Source organism: Pollachius pollachius, assembly GCF_949987615.1.
Source record: "Pollachius pollachius genome assembly, chromosome: 2".
NCBI classification, from domain to species: domain Eukaryota; kingdom Metazoa; phylum Chordata; class Actinopteri; order Gadiformes; family Gadidae; genus Pollachius; species Pollachius pollachius.
In genome coordinates, this window is record NC_136935.1 from 17,847,208 (window position 1) to 17,859,610 (window position 12,403).

At 48.1% G+C, this 12,403-nt stretch overlaps 1 protein-coding gene across 1 annotated transcript in view; it reads right to left on the minus strand.

Moving 5' to 3' along the window:
• The window catches only part of pcnx2 (pecanex 2), a gene marked incomplete at both ends in the record, with an annotated part of 41,224 nt that extends 30,619 nt beyond the window's left edge, over positions 1-10,605 (minus strand). Inside the window, 12 exons of the mRNA XM_079729098.1 lie at positions 580-658; positions 2,285-2,427; positions 2,575-2,725; positions 3,105-3,279; positions 4,209-4,700; positions 4,993-5,187; positions 5,334-5,601; positions 5,725-5,935; positions 7,383-7,419; positions 7,520-7,637; positions 8,307-8,509; positions 10,453-10,605. Coding sequence (XP_079585224.1) covers positions 580-658; positions 2,285-2,427; positions 2,575-2,725; positions 3,105-3,279; positions 4,209-4,700; positions 4,993-5,187; positions 5,334-5,601; positions 5,725-5,935; positions 7,383-7,419; positions 7,520-7,637; positions 8,307-8,509; positions 10,453-10,605 — 2,225 coding nt within the window. The remainder of the gene's footprint in view (positions 1-579; positions 659-2,284; positions 2,428-2,574; positions 2,726-3,104; positions 3,280-4,208; positions 4,701-4,992; positions 5,188-5,333; positions 5,602-5,724; positions 5,936-7,382; positions 7,420-7,519; positions 7,638-8,306; positions 8,510-10,452) is intronic.
• Positions 10,606-12,403: the final 1,798 nt, after the last annotated feature.

Consider the following 12,403-nt stretch of genomic DNA (forward strand, 5'->3'; position numbering starts at 1 on the left):
CACACACACAAACAAACACACACACGCAATCAGAATCACGCACACACAGATAAACACACACACACGCATTGGTGTGTTGAATATTGGTATAAAGTCCACAGAATACAGCATTAAACAATACTATGCAAATATTTATTCATGCAAATTCTGCATTTATGTGCTGGATTGAGGTAACAGAATATAATAACAGGCAGATAATTAAATTCAGTTCAGGTGGCATAAACATTTTTTATTAAATAAAGGAAACGGTCAGGAAAGGGAGCAGGGGGAGAACGAAGGAGAGTGCTGTGCAATACGCAGTGGAGGAGGCAGGAGGAGGAGGAGGATAAATCAAAGAAGGTGGAGGAGGAGGAAGCGAAGGAAGGAGGTTGAAGGAGAATGGAGGAGAGTGTTGTACACAGTGTCGTATACATAGAGGAGGATGAAGAAGAGAAGGGGGAGGAGGAGGAAGAAGAGGAGTTGAAGGATAAGGAGGAGAAGGAGGAGGGAGAAGTAGGAAGATGAGGAGCAGGAAGAGGAGGAGTTGAAGGATAAGGAGGAGAAGGAGGAGGAAGAAGGAGGTAGACGCTCCAGCAGTACCACATATTGCCGGTGATGAGCTCCGCCCCGAGGGGCAGGTTGAGGGCCCTCTCTGCATAGAGCTTACGGGGCCGGTCCCCTGGTAACACACACACACACACACACACACACACACACACACACACACACACACACACACACACACACACACACACACACACACACACACACACACACACACACACACACACACACACACACACACACAGCTTATTATGTTTCATGCAGCTCAAAGCCAACTGACACCAAAGTACAAAACTGACACAAAAGAAGATGATCAATGATTTGAGTATTTTTAAACTCTTTATGCTAATAATGTGTTGTTGCATTCTTGACGGCCAGGATAGGACAGAAATAGACCCTGGATATAAATAGAGCTTCATATCTCAACCAAAACAGAGATTAATGAACTTAAGGAAATCAACCAAACAATCTCCAACAAGATCTGTACTGTTGTCTAAACAGACCATGGGCCCTATCTTGCACCCAGCGCAATTTACTTTCTATACCGACGCATATCGTTGCTAGTTTGCAGCCGGCGCAAAGCTGATTTTCCCCCTCAGCAAACTCACACCACTAAACTTGCGCCCTGAGAGACGTGTCGGCGAAAAGCAGAGGCGTTTTCCGGCGCAAATGACACATGTAGCTATCTTACAGATAAATTTTGCAATTGCGCAACTGACCGAAGAATACCTAGTCTAAATGCACTAGCGGATAGCGCAATTGGTGTTGCTATCTTGACATGCCTAGGCAGTTCGGAACTGTAACATAAGCTTACACACACGTAGGCTATAAACAGCACAAACATGCAAACAATTAGCCTAATTTAAATAGTATGATGTCAAAGATTGTTCATATACGTGAAACTGCATAGAAATAGCATGTGGATTGTGGACATTTTTTTCTATAGGGGCTGCATGAATGAACACTGTAGTAGGCTATGCCATGCGTTAAAATAATAATAATAACAATAATAAACTCGAGCAAAGTATATCCCAAAATCTCGTTTTAGGGTAAATGATAACGTTGGTTCAATTATTTGGGAAAGAACAGCTGATACAGCGGTCATAAGTTGTACTTTTAAATCAATGCATCTGCAAACACCGTACAGCAAACACATATTTTCTTGACACAGACATCGTGTACAAGCCCATAACTTTTAGGATTGATGAGTATTTGATGGTGAGAAAACATAGTTTTACCTCTAGAGAGCGTTTAAAAGAATGAATGAATGCGGGTGATGCTCGGCGCGCGTCTATCACGCGCAAACTAAACACATAGGCTAACACATAACACAGTCCATGGCAATGTATATTAACGGGGAGACACATGCATATAATGAGCACAAGTTGATAACGATAATGTATGAAATACTGGTAAGAAACAATGTTTGTTAATGTATTGCCGCATATCATTAAATAGACCCACAGTTGCGGCCACAGGACCGCGTATCTTATATGTGTTAAGTTTTCTTTGCTGAAATTGATATGACGACTCAGTGTTTCAGAAGTTGTAGAAGAAAACGCAATCCATGTGTGAATGAAGGCATATTATTTGGACATAAACTGAGCAATTGGAAGTTTGAAATTCATGTGGTCATACATCCGTCTCAGGGGAGACTGCAAACGCGCCGGCCGTTAAAATCGGTCCCCATATGTCAACATGTCTTCACAGACATGTAACAAGCGGGAGGACTCAGACGTACTGTGCACGGTGTGGAAGGTGTATGCGTCCTCCTTGTTGGTGGCCTCCGGTCTGCAGATGACCTGCAGCATGGAGCTCTCCGACTGGGAGGTCTGGGACGGGAGGGAGTCGTAGTCCGGATCCTTCTCCCGGTCCGTCTGGGGGCTGGGTGCAAATAAGGCACTAACTCATTCCATTAAAGCCATCCTTAGGCGTAGCCGTCAAAACACACTGCAAAAAGCTGCATATTATTTAGAGTTGAGAAATAAACTCTGACAGCATTGTCATCGCAGCTCTAATGTGTGTGTTTACCTGTCGGGGGAGACGATGGGGATGCGTGTGGGGGGGATGGCGTGCAGGGTGTCTGTGGCCAGGCTGGTGGGGGGGTTGGGTCTCCTGCGTTGGCTTTCTCCTTTGGTCTCAGAAAAGGCCTCGCTTGGTTTGGCGGATGTACTGAGGTCCTCTGGGAAGGAGAAGAACTGTAAAAAACACGGAACTTACCCCTTTCAAATTTGGATTCACGCTCACAGTCTGCAACGCAAGCTGCAGTCTGCACTGGCGCATGAAGGATGGATGCTTGTGCGTCTATAGGAAGACGATGAATCAGTTAGATCATGGTCAATTTATTTAAAGAATTGTAATCTCAGCCTTAGCGGGTGAACCGAATTGGGAGGTGATCAAAAAATGATATCTAACTTCTTCGACCTATAATGTGAACCAAAATAGCATATGAGGAATTCCCAATCATAACTTAGTTTAAGATACATGCCAAAATGAAGCCCGCTTTAATCACGGGCGTGCTGATTAGAACGAGCTGCTACCCCCGCTGTGTGGATGCCCACCCTCGTCCGCAGTGTGTGTGTCTCCTCTCTGCGGAGTCCTCTCCTCCTCCTGGGCGCTGGCTCCGCCCTCTCTGCTCAGGGACCCCAGCAGAGACACGAACTCCAGGAAGTTGGACTCGTTGGGGAGCTGGCCTTCCTTGGCCTCAAGGTCCGATTTAGAACTCGTCATTACCGTCTGGGAGCCAGAAAGGGGAGGGATGAATGGATGGATGGATGGATGGATGGATGGATGGATGGATGGATGGATGGATGGTTGGATGGATGGACGGACGGAAAAAGGGATGGATGGATGAAAGCATGGGTCATGAAATTGACACGTTAATAGAGTGCCGTACTGTGCAAAGTAAGTGCCATACTGCACAGTCATAGCGTTCTTCCCAGTAAGTCTCACACTGAACACAGTTAGTGCCAAACTGTGCAGTAGGTGACGTACTAAACAGTAACAGCGTACTGAACAGTAATAGCGTACTACACTGTAAGTGCCACACTACACAATAAAAGCATACTACAGAGTTAGTGCCACACTGTACACAGTAAGAACCACTACCCAGTCCGCCCCACCCTGTACACAGTAAGAGGTAGTACCCAGTCAGCCCCACCCTGTACACAGTAAGCAGTACTACCCAGTCCGCCCCACACTGTACACAGTAAGCAGTACCACCCAGTCCGCCCCACCCTGTACACAGTAAGCAGTACCACCCAGTCAGCCCCACCCTGTACACAGTAAGCAGTACCACCCAGTCCGCCCCACCCTGTACACAGTAAGCAGTACCACCCAGTCCGCCCCACCCTGTACACAGTAAGCAGTACCACCCAGTCCGCCCCACCCTGTACACAGTAAGCAGTACCACCCAGTCCGCCCCACCCTGTACACAGTAAGCAGTACTACCCAGTCCGCCCCACCCTGTACACAGTAAGCAGTACCACCCAGTCAGCCCCACCCTGTACACAGTAAGCAGTACTACCCAGTCCGCCCCACCCTGTACACAGTAAGCAGTACTACCCAGTCTGCCCCACCCTGTACACAGTAAGCAGTACCACCCAGTCAGCCCCACCCTGTACACAGTAAGCAGTACTACCCAGTCCGCCCCACCCTGTACATACCGCGTTGTGCGACCGCTCCGACAGCAGCACGGCGTCCTTCCCGCTGTCCATGCTGAGGCCGCGGACGTGCGTCCTGCCCCCGGGCCCGTAGCGGCCCAGCGCCGGGGGCAGCCGCAGGAAGCCCTCCGAGTCCACGTTGAGCTCCGGGGGGTCCGAGTCCTCGTGGTGGGAGTGCACATCCACGCCCGACGAGCTGTTGTCATTGGTCAGCAGCGGGCTGAGCATGTTGTCGCTGACCTCCCCCAGACGCAGGCTGGGCAGCGGGGGTCTCTGCTGGCGCCCGGGGGGCCCCTCCATCACGGGGGACTCAGAGCTGGTGGTCTCCCTGCACAGGTGGAACTCCTCGCTGTGGACGGTCGACTGGGAGAGTCTGGGCGAGGGCTCCTCGTCTGACTCCGCCCCTTCCTGTCCCGCCCTCTGCCCGTCCTCCTCGAGGGAGTCGAAGGTGATGACGGGGATCTTGATGTGGCATTCCCCCGCCTCCTTCTGCGCCTGTGCTCAGGGGACAACCACACGTTGGTGTTGTGTTTATTTTTTTGTTCACATCCATAATATCCACTCAAATGTAATTTTATTTGGTTAGGCCAAAGACAGAAACTCAATATATAGGTATTCATTCATTCATTTTTTTTTTTCAATAAACAAAAAATGCCCCCAAAGAAAGGAAAACAATACCCCATTAATTACAACAACACAACAACTCCGGTGTCCATTTCTCCCTAAGAGCCTCTACGCAGCAATAGGGCCAGGGGGTGGTGGAGGTGGAGGCCCCTCCCCCTCCTACCTGCGTGTTCTCCAGGATGCTCTGCTTCACGCTCTCCTCCAGCCGCGCGGCCGTGTGCGGGTCGCAGCTCATGGTGATGATGATCTTCACCGTGTCCCGGGTGTCCAGGTGCGCCGACTCCGACCCGGAGCCCGAGTTATCCACCAGCACCACGGCGATCTCGTCCGAACAGTAGGCCTCCTCCGCTTCCTCGAACTGCGGGATGGGACAGGGAGTAGATCATCAAGGCCAGGGGCGTTGCAGAGGTCAGAGGTCGGGATGGGTGATGTCTAGCACTGGCTGATACAAAAAGAGTGCGTCATTTATGCGTTGCATTCTACAAACTATTGTCTATAGGCTACCTCGGAGGGGGTCTGGGGGGTGCTGTCTACTATAGCCCCCAGGTGGTCTCGGGGCTCGTCCACCGTGTTGTTGTTGGCGTCGGAGGGCTCCTTGCGCCCCTCACTCTCCTCGCCGCTTTCTCCCTCATCGCTGCCGCTGCTGCTGCTGCTGCCGCCGCCGTTGGAGGAGGGCAGCCCCTCATCCACGGCCTCTCTCTCGCCTCCGTCCTTCTCCACATCGCCCTCCTTCTCCGGCTCCGTCCCTGTCGTCCTCTCCTTCTCCGCCGCCCTGCTCCGCTCCGACAGCAGCCGGTCGGTGCCGGTCAGGGGGCTCTGGATGTCCGCCTCCTCCCTCTCTGTCCCGCCACCGCCGCCGCCGCCGCCGCCGCCGCCGCCGCCGCCGCCACCACACCCGGTCCTGGAAGAGGCGTCCCGTTTCTCCGCGCTGGCGGCCGACCCGGGCCTGATGCCGTCCCCCCCAGCCCGGGATGAGGGCCTCTGCTGGGCCTGCAGCAGAGGGGTGGCCTGGTCCGGGTTGGGGCTAGACAGTTCTTCCGGAGAGAGCTCCTGGCCGGGCTGCAGACGCCCCTCTGGTAGGTCGTCCGCCGTGCTCTGATTCTGCCCTGCGTGGCGGGACGGGGGGAAGATTCAACAGTGTGCGTTATTTTCTTCATTTCGCTTAATAGGTTCCATACAAAAACACTTCCATCCGTTCTTCATACTCTTCTGCTAATGCTTAAGCGTCACTACATGCAGACGAGATTATGCAGAGTGCCTTGGATTCTCAGAAAGGACATGAGCCACAATAATCCCCACACATTCCACATAATCAACAGCATACCATTTATTCCATATCAGTAGAACTACCAGCCATAAAACACATTGGGTATATCTGCGCGACTGCACCAAATTGATAAGACAAGGACAATATATCCAGGGCACTCTTGAGATATTACGGCTGATCTTGCTGTGACTCATCACAAGGGCATGAGGTCACACATTTAATGGACATGGTTTACTGGAGCTAGCTTCCAAGCCGCTGTGTGGCTGATTCCCTGAGCAGATTTACGGCTACGGTGTGTTAGAAGAAGTCATCCCTCTACTACATTATCTATGAGACCATTAGGGAAAGACAGACTACCGATCTCTATTGGCCAACGTCGGTGGAATGTGATATGCGAACAAAAGAGAAATCAAAAGGGGATTAATAGTCTGGCTGGTTATAGACGGCCCTTTGGCCTTCTGCGCTACATTTGATTCAGTTTCCCCAGGCTGCTTTCAAGCTGTCACTCACGGTAATCAATGGCTTTTAATTAAATCAAAGACATCTTGATCTGTGGTCAAATCTAAACTGAGATCGTTTGGCTTAAAGTCTAGGCTTTGTTGACACAGCTCGATACATTTCATGGTGTAATATGTTTATTATATGTAATTGGCGCATATGTTTCCCGCTGTTCTGAGAGGCTTCAAGGAATTATGTTGTGTGTCTCGTTCACTACAGTATCACTGGCATCAATCTCTTATGAGTTTCAATGTTCCACATATAATATTCAGAAAACCTTATTTTATTTTCTCCCCAATTTTTTTGCTCTCAACTGGTGTTGCATGGTTAAATATTAATCACATTGAACTGAAGAAAGATGAAGAGACAAGAATAATCCCAGACAGAAATAGCATGTAGTTCACTAGCTGCCCATCACCATTTCCCAAGTTGCAGAATCAAATCAGGTTAACTTCAGCCTGAGTCAGTGGGGATGTACCAGCATGTTTTCAGTGAATCCCAGTGCAGAACTAATGATTTCCGTCTCTGTAAAACTGGGTTCAACATTTGCGTTGTGATCAAACTGTAGACTGTATTAAAAGGACTGACTTTTTGTTTACTTGCTATGAAGGGCCGATGACCAATAGATGTTGTTTGTCAATTATTCACCAGTGGGTACGAAAAATGATTTAATATACATTATTAGAAAACCTATTGTACCTATGAATACACAATCTCACTCTTTCAGTTCTGTCTACAATACAAATAATTCTTTGTTGTGAAACATGAATTATGTGAAACAACATTACCTTCTGTATCGTTCACCTCATCTGACTTTGGACATTCCTGAATGAAGGGAAATACAGAGACACAGTATTTACATAAAAGGTAAACATGTTCTTCACAAATCAATATGAACCAATCAATCTGTCAATAATCCACTCACCACTCCAATCAGTCCCTGGTCGGTCTCAGTCTGTTTAACTGTAACCTGGATCACTGGGCTGGGCCGGTTCCGAACCAACAAAGTCATGGCAACACTGTCTGGGACTGTGCTGCTCTTCCTGAATTAGATGGAGAGTGTGAGAGAGACAGAGAGAAAGAGAGAGAGAGAGAGAGAGAGAGAGAGAGAGAGAGAGAGAGAGAGAGAGAGAGAGAGAGAGAGAGAGAGAGAGAGAGGAAGCAAGAGCGAAAGAGAACAATTAAATATGACTTTATGGCAGCCCATACATCAATATAGTGGGGTCTTCAGTTACATAAAATATGAATATATTTCAAACACAGAGTGAGGAAGGAAGACAAAATAAAAGCTCTGCATTCTTGATCTTGCTAATGTAAGCCTTTTAAAATGAAACTAGCAACAAGGAAAGGGTTTGTCCATCTCAATTGAAAACAGATTTCTGACGCTCGGGAGAAGAGAGCAACTGACTAAAACCTTACAAAACCTTCTCTGTTCTGCTCTCTCTCTTTACAACTCCCAAATCGTATCTACATCTGTTTAATTATGTCATGTCAGCTCAATTAAATGTGTACCGTCTTGAATCACAGGTAAAGTCTCAAAGGGCTGCACAGGACGCATTTTCACAACACACCCTGCAACCCTTTCCCCCAAAATCCAAGGGAAGAAAAATCAAGGCAGAAACATAGAAGAGCTGAGCGAGATCAGAGAGAGAGATACCTCCTTACCGAGACAGTTAGAAGTTCGGTAATATATATATTATGTACCGTCTGACCTGATAGTGGCTTGCAGGCAGGGGTCCGAAGCGTTGCTCCTCTTCTCCGGGGCCTTGCTGAGGTCCGAGAGACTGCTTCGCACCAGCGCCTCCCCCTGGTCAAACATCACGTGCAGCCGGTAGTTGGCCAGCTTGATGAGGACGAAGAAGACGGTGATGGAGGTGCAGTAGATGCTCAGGGCCATGGTGGTTGGGGGCAGGGCCTGTGGTCGGAGGAAAGAACGGTTGGGAAGGAAGGCCAGCTGGTCAAGCGAGGAGGTGAGCATGGGGCAAGCTGATACAGACAGGAACCAACAAACTTAGAAAGGCGGATAGAGAGACAGACAGAGAGACAAGGACCGGAGGATACTCTTCACCACACTACCAGAACATGCAGTTTGGTTTCATATGCGTAGGACTTGATTTGCAGAAGGTCAATTGGGCCGAGGTATTGGGTTCAAATTGTTGCATGTTACTGCTGTAAAGCTTCCAGTTGTATAAATCTGCCCCATATCAGAGATCTCCAGACCGAGTTGTGGCTATGAGGACTGAACACTGCCACGAAGTGACTTCAGGAAACATGGCATTGGTGTTTTTGGTTTGACTAACAGGTGATCATATATATTGTGTGCACTGGGTCTGGCTATAACAGAGGTACAGGGGCAGCTACACACGTTGGATCGACACCTGATCAGGTGTCCATCTCCATACAATTGGAAGCCTTTATCATAACATTTTTTATCATATTGTTGTGGTCAGCTCAGTGATGCAATTTGATAACATTCCAAAGATCTTTGACGTAACGCTGGGACTGTTTTCCACCCACACAGAGCGAATGGGAGGTCACCATGTGGCATCTTGGTTAGGCTAACGCCACATGCTAGTTTGTACTGACTGTGATGGGCCCCTTTAGGAACAGCTGCTTCATCTCTCAAGCACTAAACATGGCGGGTCTATCCAGCGGTTCTGGAGCCAAGGGTTCGATTTTTTTATACACAGAGGAAAGGGAAGGAAAGGATGAGCGTTTACTCCACTTGACAACCTCAGAACGCACTGAAAAAAATTAAATCGAGTCATGATCCGCTGGATCGGGAAAGGCCAAAAGGGTGATATGAATTGAGCATAAAAAACCCGAAAGACCCAGTATATATGGCAACAATCTTGATAACACCTTGGTTATAAGGGTAGAGGGTATAAATAATACCTAGGTTGCCTACATCTAGTATACACACAAGTACAGGCCTATTCAAATGGGCAAATTGTTAATTTAGCGACCCTCAGCGTATCAATGTCAGACATTGCTAGAGAACAACATTGCATTGGGCCGGGATGTGCGAGTTGTGCATCAAAGGCATGTCGATCTCGGACACACACACAAATACACACACACACACACACACACACACCACACACACACACCACACGCATGCCCGCGCTCACACGCACGCACACACACACACACACACACACACACACACACACACACACACACACACACACACACACACACACACACACACACACACACACACACACACACACACACACACAAACAAAAAAACACACACACACACACACACACACAAACATTTCATAAATTCTTGCCCATGGGCTACGACTGTTGTTGTTCTAGTGGTGGCCTCACACAAATTGTATAAGCATTCAGGGTTCGAATCCATTTTGTTTTGTCATATTGTTTGCATTATAGCTTGGGCCAGGTAGCGCCTTTCCTTTTGTTTATTTCCCAATGACGCCCCTGTCATACATGAGGGCAGGATGCCTGGCACTATGTCCATGCTCGGCTGCCTTCCCTATCCGAGAGCAGCCATGCGTCCCATCACTGCATGCAGAGGAGATACTGCGACAACGCCTTCTGTACTCCCTTTGTGTTAAGCTCTTATTAATGACAGTGATCACGGCTGTGATCGTCACGGATACGTACGCCAAACTAAAGACCTGTATATTTCATGAATGGTTCTCAATCGAGGCAAAACCTCGTGTGAAGCAAACGAGCGGCGCAGGACAAACGTCTGCGATCTAAGAGAGAGAGAGAGAGAGAGAGAGAGAGAGAGAGAGAGAGAGAGAGAGAGAGAGAGCGCTACAAACTCACACCCCCTCGCGGCCTCGAACCAAACAATCCTCCAGAGCCCCAGTGAATGACACTTACCAGATGGAGGGACAGAGGCAGCATCAGGAGGAAGATCCACAGATACAGATGGCAAGAGTTATTAAATTTGTTCTGCTCCGGGTCGTAGTACCAGCCACCGGTCAACGACGCCCAGACTCCTTGGCGCAGGGTCTGCACCACCTGAGATCCCATCTCGCCTCCCGCTCTCCTCCGGCTCGCGCTGCTCTCTGCTCCGTGTGGAGGATGTTGCTAGGCTACAATTAAACCACGTTCTCCTCGGGGCATCGCGGTGCCGCTACGCCTCCATGTTGGCGCCGTGTGGCACCTGTACAGTCGTACTCGTCATGCTTTTAGCTTAATTTGGCGACCCTAGGCGTCGTCTGTCCCTCTCGTCTGCCCTCCATCGCAATGACAAATCGTCCATTGCTACCGGTTTTCATCTTCGTTGCTGTTCTTCCTCTCACTCGCTCTCTCGCTCGCTCCCTCCCTCATTCTCTCTCTCTCTCCTCTCACTCGCTCTCTCGCCCCCCCTCTCTCTCGCTCTCTCTCGCTCTCTCTCTCTCTCTCTCTCTCTCTCTCTCTCTCTCTCTCTCTCTCTCTCTCTCACACTGTAGAGCCTACAGATGCGCAGCTTCTATGATTGTTTTTTCCTCTTCCTCCACTCCTCCCCTCCCCCCTCTCTTTCCTCCTTTACATAGCCCATCCAGTAACCTCTGCACATGCAATGTGCATGAATACACGACTTTGGAAAATATAAAAAAATTTAAGCAGTCTGCAAATAATTAAATTAGACACAACATTACAACTTAGAAGCCGGTTAGTGTTATTATATAATATTACATTATAATAAAACATTATTATTGCAATTATTATCATTTGTATTATTATTACAATTTGTAATTATTTGTGAATGTGGTGTTAACATAGATGTTACGCGACCCCCTAGACAAATAAAATATGGGCAATAGTGTCGACTAGTGGCAGAAGCCAGATGATCTTTAATGTCTATCTTCTGCGCTACACACAGCCTGGGCACATGTATATAACATAACAGATCACAGATCACACCAAGCTCTGTGGATGTGGTGGTAATGATGATGATGATGATGATGATGATGATGATGATGATGATAATGATGATGATGATGATGATTAGGGTTAGGGTTAATTGTGTCTATTACGTTGGGTACCGTTGCAATACCACCGAAAGCCAGTTTGAGGTGGTCGTATACACGTGGTGTTATTCAATTAGATGAAGCTCTGCGCATGTGGGTAAAATACACCGATGATGTGGTGGGGGAATCCCGGGTTCGAGGAGAGGCGGGGTTCTCACTTCCAATCGGTGATCTCGAAAAGCATGACAGGATCGAATCTCACACTTTCCAAGATGGCAACTCAAAGAACAAGAATACACGCTCTCTCCTTGTTATCGTCGCTGTTCTCTCGTCAATTTCACAAATGTACCATAATATTTCCCCCTATCGGTGATAGTGGAACAAGGGACTGGATAACTCCAGATTACTCTCTAAACGCCGCCCGTAAAAAACTAAAAATATAGCGTCGTCAATGAGGGGAGCATGTGGCTCCAATTTGTGTTCTTGGTGCTCTTTTTGGATTCTAAATAGTAAATAACATAATAATAATAATAATAATAATAATAATAATAATAATAATAATAATAATAATAATAATAATAATAATAATAATAATAATAAATAGCAGCTTAATACTTTCAGATACAGAAAAAAGGCTTCATTGTAGGCCTATAGTTTTACGGGCTTAAGTAAAGTAGGTGGATGCCTGCGTGAGTGACAGCCTGCGTTTTGGTCCGCGTCGCCTTAAAGAATGTCCCCAAAGGCGCGCGCTGATCCCACATTCCAGCAGTGGCTCCTCCCCCTGACGCTGCTGTTGATGTCACGTGGAAATGAAGCCACCAATCGGCGGCCAGCGGCGCAGCGAGACACGCAGCGTCCCGGGACAGCAGCGCCAC